The 12,234-nt window shown below is 44.0% G+C and overlaps 1 protein-coding gene across 1 annotated transcript in view; it reads left to right on the top strand.

The window, feature by feature from the left end:
• Positions 1-12,234, top strand: part of GRIK3 (glutamate ionotropic receptor kainate type subunit 3) — a 324,566-nt gene that overhangs the window by 290,746 nt on the left and 21,586 nt on the right. The window contains exon 13 of the mRNA XM_069067957.1: positions 8,512-8,729. Coding sequence (XP_068924058.1) covers positions 8,512-8,729 — 218 coding nt within the window. The remainder of the gene's footprint in view (positions 1-8,511; positions 8,730-12,234) is intronic.

Below are 12,234 nucleotides of genomic sequence, written 5' to 3'. Positions count from 1 at the left end.
TCTGTCTCTCTCCCTCTCTCTCTCTCTGTCTCTCCCCCCCCCTCCCCCCACCCCCGACCTTTTCTCTCTCTCTTGATTAGTGAGGACTGCCTATCAGGAGCCCTGCCTTGGATTACTGTGAGAATGCCACTCCACTGCTGCTGCTCCCAATTAAGTGAAGTCCTTGCCCAAGAGCCTTCAATCACTTTTCCCCTAGGGCCCCAAGCTTCTTCTGCTGTCCTCCCTCCAAAGGCCCTTGTTGCCAAAGGCTGGGGATACAGGGAAATGGAGTGGTAAAGGAGGCTGGGCCTTCCCCCCCAGAGCTTTCAGAAGTATGTTTTAACAGGGAACTCAGAGGATGAGAGGACATCTTTGAGCTCTTTTGGAGGGATGAAGCCCCTTGGCCTGGCCCCCAAGGTGCCTGCCCCTGATGGGGGCCGCGCTGCATGGACCAGGCTCCAACCCCAAGAATTCCTTCTAATGGGGCAAATGAGCCAAGCAGCTTATGTCTCAGGTAAAAGGGAGAGAGGAGGAAAACGGTCGCTTTGCAGAAAGGTCATGGGAGGCTCAGAATGTGTTATTGAGGTAAAGAGTGGGCTCCCATCTCTCTCCATACCTGATCTGTGTCTCATACCTGAGTATGCTCACACCACACCACACAGAGACAGACAGCGGCTCAGAGAGATAAGGTCAGATGGTGATCAGCCCTCACTTAACCAGGTGTGGCTTCTATATGAAGAAAGTTTTCCACATGGAAAAACTTGGCTGAAATACACATAGCTGTAGAATCTCAGAGTAGGAAAGGACCTCAGATCCAAATTGTACCTGAATAGCAATGATTTCTGTTAAAAGAAAAGAAAGAAGTGGTCATTCAGCTTCCTCCATTCAGCCTTCCCATAAAAGAGAGGCCCCACTGCCTTCTGCCCAAGGCAACCTCACTTTTGATAGCTGATTGTTGGGAAGTCCTTCCTTCTGTTGAGCTGATACCTGAATCCTACAACTAGTCCCACCCACCAAAACCTGTGGCTCTTGGTTCTGTCTTCTGGGACCAAGTTAAGCATAAGTAATCCTTGTCCCACCTCCTCAGGTATTGCTAAGACCCACAGCCTCCTTTCTCCACACATCCCCAGCTTCTCCAACTTAATTTTTAATTGTTTTTAGCTCTTTCTCCTTCCTTGTTACCCACCTCTGGGTATGCATGATGTCCTTTCTAAAAGGTGATGCCCAAATTTAAATCAAAGTCATCTTCCCTCCCCCCCCCCCCCCCCCCCCCCCCCCCGCACCCCCCCCCCCCCACTCCTCCCTCAGGCTCCTCCCACTCTCACCCACCCCCACCCCATTGCTGGATGCTTTTAACTCAAGGAACACAAACTCAACATCACCTTAAGAAGGTCCCTCCCACTTGCTAGGTTCCCTGCTTTATAAAATAAGGCAGTTGGACAAAAACCCCAAAAGAGATCAATAAGAGTGGAACACAACTGAATGAATATATGTATATATATACATATATATATACATATACATCTATAGTATATATAACATACATAGTTGTTTGCATTCCACCTTCCCCATCAGATGTGAGATCCTACAGGATCTGCTTCTATTTATTATTGTATCTCCAGCTGTTAACACAATGCTTGACATGCAATAGGAGCTTAATAAATGCTTGTGGAATGACTAACTAGCCTTGGAGTCATGAATACCTGGGGTTTGAATTTTGCCTCAGGTCCTTAGCTGTGTGACTCTAGGCAAGTTACTTAATACAGCTGCTTCTTCTTCACTAGTATAATGAGAGAGATTGGATTTGATGACCTCTAAGGTCTTTGCCAACTCTAGATTGATAACCTATGATCCTATGACTTTGGCATTATTGACAGTTTCAGATTATCAGCTCAATTGTCTCTATTCAGTTGCATGGATTGTAAGAGTTGACTGTACCTAGGATTCAGAAATATCTCTTCCTTCCATAAACCCCAGGGCCAATGTTCTATGTGCCCTCCTCAAAGCTCTGAGGAGATCAAGCACAGGAAGTGAATGGATCATAGCTTTAGAATCAAGAGGGACTTAGAGATCATCTATTCCAAACTATTCAAAGAAACTGAGGCCAAAGAGGCTTAAATAAGGTATAATAAGCTGTAAGCAACAGTCAGGAATTGAACCAGAGTCCTATAAGTTTGAATTCAATGAGATTTCAATGTACCATACTGTCTCACAAGAGATTTTCCACTAGACAAGAGATAAAAATGCAAACATACTGAAGATAATGATAGCAGTCCATTTCTGTAACACATTAAGGATTCAGTCTCCTCATTCATAAAAATGAAGGAGGTAGACAGTTTATGGGCCCCTCCAACTCTAAATCTATGAGCCTGTGATCCTCCATGGTTTACAAAGTGCTTTCCCTCCCAAGATAGGTGGTGCAAGTATTATTTTACCATTCTACAGAAGAGTAAACTGAGTCCCAGAGAGGGTTATAATAGTAGTGGTTGTAATCATCACCACCACCACCATCATCATCATCATCATCTCTTTCCAGTGAAGACAGTGCCTACAAAGATGGTGCCATATAGCCAACAAAATGTAGATCTGAAACTCTTCAAGGAGTCATAATTTTATCAGTGTGGGTGATGTCATTCAACAAGCACTTAATAAGCATCTACTGCATACAAAGTCTCATGCAAGGAGCCCAATCCTTCCACTACTTTGTAGATGGCCTTTTTGAACTGATACAACTGAATCAATTCATCCCTGGGTGACTATTCTTCTGTGATAAATCTCTCTACACCTAGATAGGCTGTTTCAAGACTATTAACAGACATACAAGTTGATCACTGAGCCCAAACTCAAACCCTCTTCAGCATGGTAGGATCTGCTGAAGCTTGCATCAATTAATTGATCGCTCAACCAACAAGCCTGTATTAAACATTTACTATGTGCCAGGTACTGTATGAGGTGGGTGCTTTAGGTACAAAGACATAAGAAAAATTATTCCTGTCCTCAAAGAGCTTACATTCTAATAGGGGACACAACATCACTATATACAGACATATCCAAATACCTATAGATAACCATGGAGGGGAAGGCACAAGCAGCTGGAGAGCCAGAAAAAGCTTCAAACAGAACTTGGTGCTTGAGGCAAATCTTGAAAGAAGCCAAGGATTCCAAGAGATGGGTAAGAAAGAAGTGCATTTCCCAAGCAAGAGATAGGAAATAGAATTTCATGTATGAGAATCAGGAAAGAAAGACAGTTTGGCTGGACTAAAGTGTATGAGAGGGAGTGTAATTAGGCAGGAAAGGGAGGATATAGCCGTGTTGTAAAGAGGTTTACATGCCAAAGAGAGGGTTCATTTTTGGCCCAAGGATAATAGGGAGCTCCTGGATTTTATGTAATGGGGGAGAGTTGACATGGTCAGAGCAATGATTTAGGAAAATCATTGATGGTGGAGAATAGATTGGAGAAGGAAAACCCTTGAAGCAAGGAAAACAATGAGGAGGTTACTGCAGTAGTTCAGGTGAGGATTGATATGAGCCTAGGGTAGTGACTCTGTGGGTGAAGAGAAGGGGGCATATGTGAGAAATGTTCAGGAAGAAGAAATAACAAGGTTCATCGATTAATAAGATATAGGCAATGAAGCAATGGAGAGAGTGCTGAGCTCAGGGAAACCTGAGTTCAAATCTGGCCTTAAACACTTGCTGAGTGACCCTAGACAAGTCACTTGACTTCTGCCTGCCTCAGTCTCTTCAACTATAAAGTGGGGATTATAATAGCACCTACCTCACAGGGTTGTTGGGAGGATTTAATGAAATAATATTTATAAATCATTTAGCATAGTGCCTGGCACACAGTAAGCACCGAATAGAAGCTTATTCCCTATTTTCCACACCCACCAGCTATGTGACCCTGGGCAAGTCACTTAATGTCTTCCTGCCTCAGTCTCCTCAACTATAAGATGGAGATAATTATAGCACTTGCTTTTCAGGGCTGTTGTGAGGGCCAAATGAGATGATGTTTGGGAAGCATTGTAAAAACCTGAAAGTGTCATATGAATGCTAGTAATTTTTATTATTATTGTTAATTATCTGAAGTGAGGAACCAAGGATGATGGCAAGGTTGTGAACCTGGACCCCGGCCAAGGTAGCAATGCCCTTGACAGAAGTGAGGAAGGTCAGAAATACTTGAAAGCATAACTTGTTTGAGCCCAGGAGGAAGTAAGTGGGGATAGAATGACAATGAACAAGAATCACTCACTCATATTTCTGTAGCTTCCAATACTTTCTAGGGCCTCAGTGCTTTAGAGCACTGGTTTATTTCCAATTTACGAAGGACTTTTTCTTACAACAGACCTGGAGGCTCTTAATGCTAGTAGGAATATTCTCCTTTTACAATTAATATATTGATGCTGTCTATATTTTTATACATCCTGATTCACTCACACACACACACACAAACACACACATACACACACAAACAAACACAAACACCAACTCCTTAAGAATGTAAGCTGCTTGTGAGCAGGAATTGTTTCTTTCTTTAGACTTGTGTCCTCTGTGCCTAGTATTATGTTTGGCACATAGTAAGTGTTTAACAAAGCATTTGTTGATTGATTGGTGATTCAGTCGGCCACCTAGAAGTTTTGAAGTACCTACTATGTGCCAGGCACTGTGGAAAGTGGGCAGCAGTGGATAGACCCTTGGGCCTGAAGTCAGGAAGACCTGAGTTTAAATCTGATCTCAGATGCTTACTAGCTGTGTGACCCTAGGAAAGTCACTTAGCCCTGTTTGCCTCAGTTTCCAACTCTGTAATGACCTGGAGTAGGAAATGGCAAACCACTCCAGCAGCTTTGCCAAGAAAACCCCAACTGGGTTCACAAAGAGTTGGACATGACTGAAACAACTGAACAACAATTGTGCTAAACCCTGGGGATACAAAGAAGGGGGGAGGGGGGAGACAGAGAGAGAAGGAGGAGGAAGAAAGAAAGAGAGAGAAGGCAGAGAGAGGAAAGAGAGAGAGAGAGAAGGCAGAAAGAGGTGAAAGAGAGAGAGAGAGGGAGGGAGGGAGGGAGGGAGGGAGGGAGAAAAAGACAGAAAGAGAGAGAAAAAGAAAGAGACAGAGAGATACAGAGACAGACACAGAGAGAGACAGAGAGAGAAAGACAGAGACAGAGAGACAGAGACAGAGAGAGACAGACAGACAGAGAGACAGAGGAAACAGGTTCAGAGAGGGGGAAAATTGCATTGCCAGTAAGCTGCAGAGCTGAGATAAAAACCCAGACCCCCTGACCCCAGCTCTGATTCCCACTCCAAAAACTAACCTGTCAGGGGAGGGGAATTTAGGAAGGGAGGGGAGAATTATGGAAGTACAGAACCCCGTTTGGGCAGTCCTAGAACAAATGCTGAAAGAAACTTCTCATATTTCAGGGGTTCTTAAATTTTCTGGGCCATGTTCCTTTTTGGCAGTCTGGTACCCATGAACCCCTTCTCAGAATAATGGTTTTTAATACAATAAAATTACATATATATATATATCCAGTTATAAAGAATTGTGATTTTCCCTTCCAAGTTCCCAGATCTCCTGGCAATCTGTCCACAAACCACAGGGGTCCATGAACCCCAGGTTAAGAACCCCTGCTTTGGTTCAAGGACTTGTTATCATCACCTGCAGAGATGTCCTAGTCAATGTTTTAGCCTCCCCTCAGTCCAATGCAAAATACTTGGAAATCCCTCTGAAATGGATGTCTCCTTAGAGGGAGGAGGAGTGGAGCAGCTTGTGATTTGCCCTCTTTTAAATAGATGCCTGAGAGCCTTACATACCACTTCATCCATCCATCATCACCATTCAATAACAGTTGTTAGAGACCTTGTACCCCCTGGATGTGGTAATGGCTCCTTCTCTCTCCCCCCCTCCCCTGCTGCTCTCACTCTTCAAAGCTCTGTCCCCTGAAATCTTTCCCCCTCATCCCCTGATGTATTCATTCCCCTTCACCCATTTTGATTAGGAGAGAGAAAAAAATAGTTGTGTATTTGAAAAACTCTCCCTCAAGTGATTTCTTTCAGAAAAAAACCCAGCCATTTCATATCAAAGCAGAAGCTTTTAAAATTGTGGGACCAAATATTCTGAGAAGTTCAGGAGTCACTCATTATTTAAATCTCTTGAAAGCAGTCTAGTTAATTATTTTGGTTTGAAGGTTTCCTCCAAATTATGCCCCACACCCAAGGTCAGAGATAAAGAGAGTGGCGAAAATGCTTCCCCCAAAATGTTTATTTTCGCCTCATGCTCCATGGCTGATTTCTATTTCTACAGGCCTTTTATGTCCAAAGCATCTTCCTATAGATTCTCTCATCTTTTCTTCACACTTTCCATATGAGACAGAGCCAGAGGAGGAATGAATCTCTCCTATTTTATAGATAAAGAAACTGATGCCCAAAGAGGGGAAGTAACTAGCCCAAGGTCATAGAGCAAGGAGGAAGCAAAGCTAACATAAGCATTCAAAGTATGGACTTTCTAGTCAAGGATTTTTTTTTATTCCTATGTGAAACTAAAGGGCTTAATGGCATAATAAAGAGATCAACAGACTTGAATTTGAATCCTGCTGCAGATAATGTATTAGCTCTGTGACCTTGGACAAGTCAGCCTCAGTTTCCTCATCTGTAAAATGGAGATAATAATAGCACCTACCTCTCAGGGTTGTTGTGAGGATCACATGAGACTGAAAAGGGTGTCCCAAAGGTCTTAGTACAGTTGTGCACTAATAAATTCAAAACTACACAAAGGCTTTTTGGATACTCTGTATACATACTGAAAGAAATTATTATTAAATAACCAATTGTTGGGGAAGATCCCAGGTTCTTTCCCTTCCTCTCTATTACTTCCTTCATTCTTTACTGGGTCAAGTCTTCATCTGAAGGACATTGCTGATAAAGAGATTGGATTAACTTTCTCTCCAATCTTTTTCCAACCCCACCCAAGTAGGGAAGCCCATTGTATTCTACTCAGGTTTAAATTGGGGGTAGATCCTTTACCAAGGTTGCCTGAGGCTGGGGGTGATCTGGGAGTAAGAGCGATCAAAGTCACATCCCCCAGTCCCTCATTAGAATGCGTCCACCTCTTATTATAATATTCATTTTCTTATTGCTTGTTAACCAATCAGAGTTAATTGCCACCCTCAGAACAGCCACTCTTCCAAGGGCATATCAGCATTGAATGGGTTCCATCAGGGGTCTTTGGCATTTGAGAGTATCACTGACCCCTTTTATTATCTGCTAGCATAATTAATAAAATGATTTTTTACTCAGAAATTATGTCTCGCAAACTTTTTTATGCATCACATTACATACATACACATGTATATGTAACATAAACACATATACACACATATAGCATGTAGCAAACCTCGAAGCCTATATGATAATAATCAATAAAAATAAATTTTATTAAGCACCTATTATGTTTCAAGCACTATGTCAGATGCTTAGGTATATTCAGAATATACAAAAAATCAATATAAAGTTGTTTCAGGGGGAAGCACTAGGATTTGGTGGGGGGGGGGGAGTTAGGGAAGTCTACATGCAGAAGGTGGTACTTGACTTGGGTCTTGACAGAGACAAGAGGATATAAGAGGTGGAGATGAGGAAGGAGGTCATTCCAAGCATGGGGGGCGGGGGCAGAGAGGACAGCCAAAGCAAAGGCACAGAGATGGAAATGATGTGTTATGTATGAGCAACAGAGAAAAGACCAAATTGGCTAGACCATAGAATGCATGAAGGGGAATAATATGGCAGGCTGAAGTCAAGTTGTGAATGGTTTGAAAATCCAAAGTTTATATTTTATCTCACTGGAGATAGAGAGCCATTGAAGTTTATGGAGTAAGCACATAGTGCACATTTAAGGAAGATAGCTTTGGCTATCGTGTAGAAGATGTGACTTGGAGAAGGGAGAGACACAAAGCAGAGAAATCAATCAGGATGCTGTTGCAATAGTACAGGCAAGAAGTAGCAAAGATGTGAACTGAGGCTGTGGCTGTGTGAATGGTCTGAAGGGGTTGGATGCAGTAAATACTGAAGAAGTGCAATTAACAAGATCTGTAGTACAGTGTATAGAGTGCCTGGCCTGAATCTTCCTGAGTTCACATTTGGCCTTAGACACTTACTAGCTGTGTGACCCTGGGCAAATCACTTAACCCTGTTTGCCTCAGTTTCCTCATCTGTAAAATGAGTTGGAGAAGGAAATGGTGAACTGCTCCAGTATCTCTGCCAAGAAAACCCCAAATGGACTCACAAGGAGTCACATAGGACTCAAACAACTGAACAACAACAACAAAACCAAAATTAAAAAGTCACTGAGATGGAAGTCACGAGATCTGGGTTCTAATTATGACTCTACTCTGGTAAAAAGCCCTTCCCTTCTCTGGCCTTTAATTACTTCCTTTGTGAAACGAGGGGATTGGATTAGACAATGTCTAAGAGCCCCTCCTACCTCTGATAGTTTATGGATCCAGATAGTATAACATTCCAATTTTCCTTCCTTCCTCCCAGGCTCTGAACTAATGCCCAAAGCCCTGTCCACGAGGATCATTGGAGGCATCTGGTGGTTCTTCACACTGATCATCATCTCTTCATACACGGCCAATCTGGCAGCCTTCCTGACGGTGGAGCGGATGGAATCTCCCATTGACTCAGCAGACGACCTGGCCAAGCAGACCAAGATTGAGTATGGGGCAGTCAAGGATGGGGCCACCATGACCTTCTTCAAGGTGAGCATTTGAAGGGCACCTTCACTTCATCTCCCTCTAGGGTCTCCAGGAGACCGCTTTTTTACCTGGTAGGATCTGAAAAGGCCACTCCAGTATCTACCCTTAGGGACCCCATCCCCAGGGATATTTCCTCAGATGGCTTCATCCAGACACACTCAGTGAGATTTATTTAGCTGCCAAGAGACTAACCTCAGGAGACTTGGGATAGACTTGAAATGATGCTAATCATCCTTTCATTAGAAAAACATCTTGTCCAGGGCAGGCACTTTTGTATTCATCCCCCTAGTGTCTGGTAGTGATGGCCTGATTCCTGGTGCTTAATTTATGCTTGCAGAATTGAATTTAAGGGATAATCATAGGTCATCTTTTCATTGTAATTTAAAGTTTGCAGGGCACTTTCTGCCTCACAGGACCCTTGTGAGGTAGCATTACTATCCCTGCTTCACAGACATAAAAAGTGAAGCTCAGAGAGGGTAAGAGATTTGTCCAAGGTCACACAGCTGGAAAGTATAACCGAGAACTCAGATTTTCTGAGTCTAAACTCAGCGACATTTCCATAGAGTATAGAAATAGGAAGGGCTTTTAGAAATAATCTTGCCTAGTCCCTTCCCTGCTCAGATGGAGAAACATACCCAGAGTGCTCAAGCTGAAATCCTGTGAGCACTTTGCTCAGCACGGATGGTAACAGCAGCCAGGGAGAAAACAGATTGGAGCTGTGCCGTCATACCAGAATCTTCCAGGTGACTAAAGGAATAGCTCCTTCCTCAAATCGAGTAAAGATTTAACTACTTCTGGAACCTCCAGGAATCTCTACTAAGCTACCTGCTGCCACTGATTATCTCCAATTTATCTTGCTACCATCTTATTTTTGTCTAGTTATATTCATGTTGTCTCCCTCATTAGACTTTTGAGCTCCCTGAAAGCAGGGCTTGGCTTTTGCCTTTCTTTGTCTCTCCACTGTGCCCAGGATGCAATAGGTGCTTAGTAAACGTTTGTTGACCACATTAGCTCCTCCTAGACCATATCACCTATTCCCAGCTGTGGCCTGGCAGGATGGAATGGGCACCAGACTTTCCATCAGCTGACCCTGCCACAACTACCTGTGTGACATGGGACAAGTCATAAGGAGGTGGTGTGGTGTGATAGAAAGAGCATCTCAGTGATTGGGAGTCAGAGAGCCTGGGTTCAAATCCCTGCCCTGATCCTTCCTATCTGGGTCATTTTGGACACCTCAGTATCTCTGGGTTTCCTTTTCCTCATCTGAGAAATGATGGAGTTGGAACAGATGACCTCTGAGGTACCTTTTGGTTTTAAATTTAGGCTCCTCCATGCTTCTTGGGGCTTCAGTTTCCTCATCTGTTAAATGAGAATAATAATGATGATAGATAACATTTCTATAACTCTTTAAGATTTACAAAGCACTTTAGTATCTCGTTTGATCCTCCCAACAAATCAATCCCTAGGAGGGAGATGCTATTATTACCCCCATTTTACAGATGAGGAAACTGAGGCAGAGGATCACATCACTAATAAGTGTCTAAAGCAGGTTTTGAACACAGGTCTTTCTGATTCCAATGCCAGCTCTCTATCCCCTACTACCCCTAGCAGCCTGCAGTGTAGAAGAAGATTTGGAACTATAGCATGCTATATACACTTTATTGATCATTCAATTAATTAAGCACCTACTGTGTGTGAGGCACTGTACTGGTTGTTAGATATGAAAGAATCCCAGCCCCAAGAATTTATCAAGGCTCTGTGTCAGTCCCAGGCAGGGCCTTGCCTCCATGAGATGCATTTGCTCTGTTCCAGTACCATTCTTCCCTTCCCCCTGAAGCTTTCCTTCCCCTCAGCTCAGCTCAGCTCAGCTTGGCTCCTTCCAAGAAATGCTTCTGCAGACAGTCAGCAGCTGGTGAGCTACAAATGGGGCTTGAATGAGGAGGAAGGCAAAGGGCTGAGACAGATCCAGGGGGAGTCTTTGGAGGATTTGGCGCTGCTGTTCTATGAAGAAGGAAAGAAAAAAAAAAAGGAAGAGGGAAAAAGCTTTTTCCTCCTCCTCCTCGTTGACTTGGTTCTGGCCCTCCAGAGGTGCCCTTACCAAGCATTACAGATTGGCAGGAAGGTAAAGGCTCTGGGCTTTGCCTTGGGCCTGTGGAAAGCTGAGGGGGCAGGGGGCCAACGTATGTGGGTGTGAATATTGCAGGCTGCATCAGGTTCTTTGACTGTGCTAAAGCCTTGGCTCATACATTAAGCATGAGCCCTATTTCCAAGCAAAGTTTCCCCCATCAAAGGGAAGGGGCCCCAGCAAGCCCCATCCAGAGTCATCGACCACCATCCATGATTGGATCTCTTCTCCTCCCTCCCCACTGAGGAGATTCACATTGACTTCCAGGCTCCAACTCCCACAGAGATGCTGTCCTTGTGCTGAGCAGCTGCCTCACCCCTCAGTGCTCTGCCCCCCAGCCAAACACATATATAGTCGTGTTTTCCCTGCATAGAGAAGGAAAGGGGAGGGGGAAGGAGAGAGAGAGACAGAGACACAGAGACACAGAGAGAGACAGAGAGACAGAGAGGAGGGAGAGAGAGACAGAGACACAGAGAGAGAGAGAGAGAGAGAGAGAGAGAGAGAGAGAGAGAGAGAGAGAGAGAGAGAGAGAGAGAGATGAATGGAATGGTGAAAATGAGAGGAAGGAGAGAGGGAAGGAGATGGAAGGAGAGAAGGAGGGAGGGAAGGAGACAGGAAGATGGATGGAGTGGTGAAGAGGAGAGGTAGAAGAAAGGGGTGGGGAGAGAAGGAAGAAGGGAGGAGAGAGGAAGGGAGGAGAGGAAAAGAAGAAAAGGAAGGGAGGGGGAATAGAAGGAGAGGGGAATGGAGAGGAGTGAGAAATAGATGGAGAAAGGGAGAAGGATGGAGATGGTGCTAGAAGGAGAGAAAATGAAGAGTGAGAGATTGAGGGAAGAAAGAAGAGAGACAGAAGAAGAAAGGAGGGAATGGGAGAAATGGAGGGAGTGACAAAATGAGTGAGAAGAAACAGAAGTTTAGAGAGAAAGAAGGAAAAAAGGAAGGGAAAGGGAAAATGATAGAGATAGAGAGGAAAGGTAAAGTAAAGAAAAATGAAGGAAGAGGGAGGGGGAGATGAGATGGAATGGAAGAAAGTAGGAAGACAGATGGAGGGAGAAAGGTAAGTGTAGAGGGAGAGGAAGAGAGAAAGAAAAGAGGGAGGAAAAGGGGGAAGCAAGAGAAAGAGGACAGAGACAAATAGACAGAGACAGACACAGAGACAGAGAGAGAGGAGTGAGACTGAGACAGAGACAGAGAGGTCAGGAAGCTAGTTGCCTTCAGTCAGGTGAATGGAAAAGACTCCATATTACCTCTGGGGAGCCCATTCCAGCTTTTGTCCCCAGATTGTCAAGAAGTTTTTCTCTATGTCTCACCACCATTGTTCCTACTTTAATTCAAGCACAATTTTTCTGCCTGTCCTTTTTTTCCATTTTCATTAGTAGGAGG

The sequence above is a fragment of the Petaurus breviceps genome, unplaced genomic scaffold (genome assembly GCF_028583685.1).
Source record: "Petaurus breviceps papuanus isolate PSGF00001 unplaced genomic scaffold, PetGlider_PUasm1.0 90760, whole genome shotgun sequence".
Taxonomy (NCBI): Eukaryota; Metazoa; Chordata; class Mammalia; order Diprotodontia; family Petauridae; genus Petaurus; species Petaurus breviceps.
The sequence above is the reverse complement of the archived record's forward strand: the minus strand, read 5'-3'. Positions and strand labels throughout refer to the sequence as shown.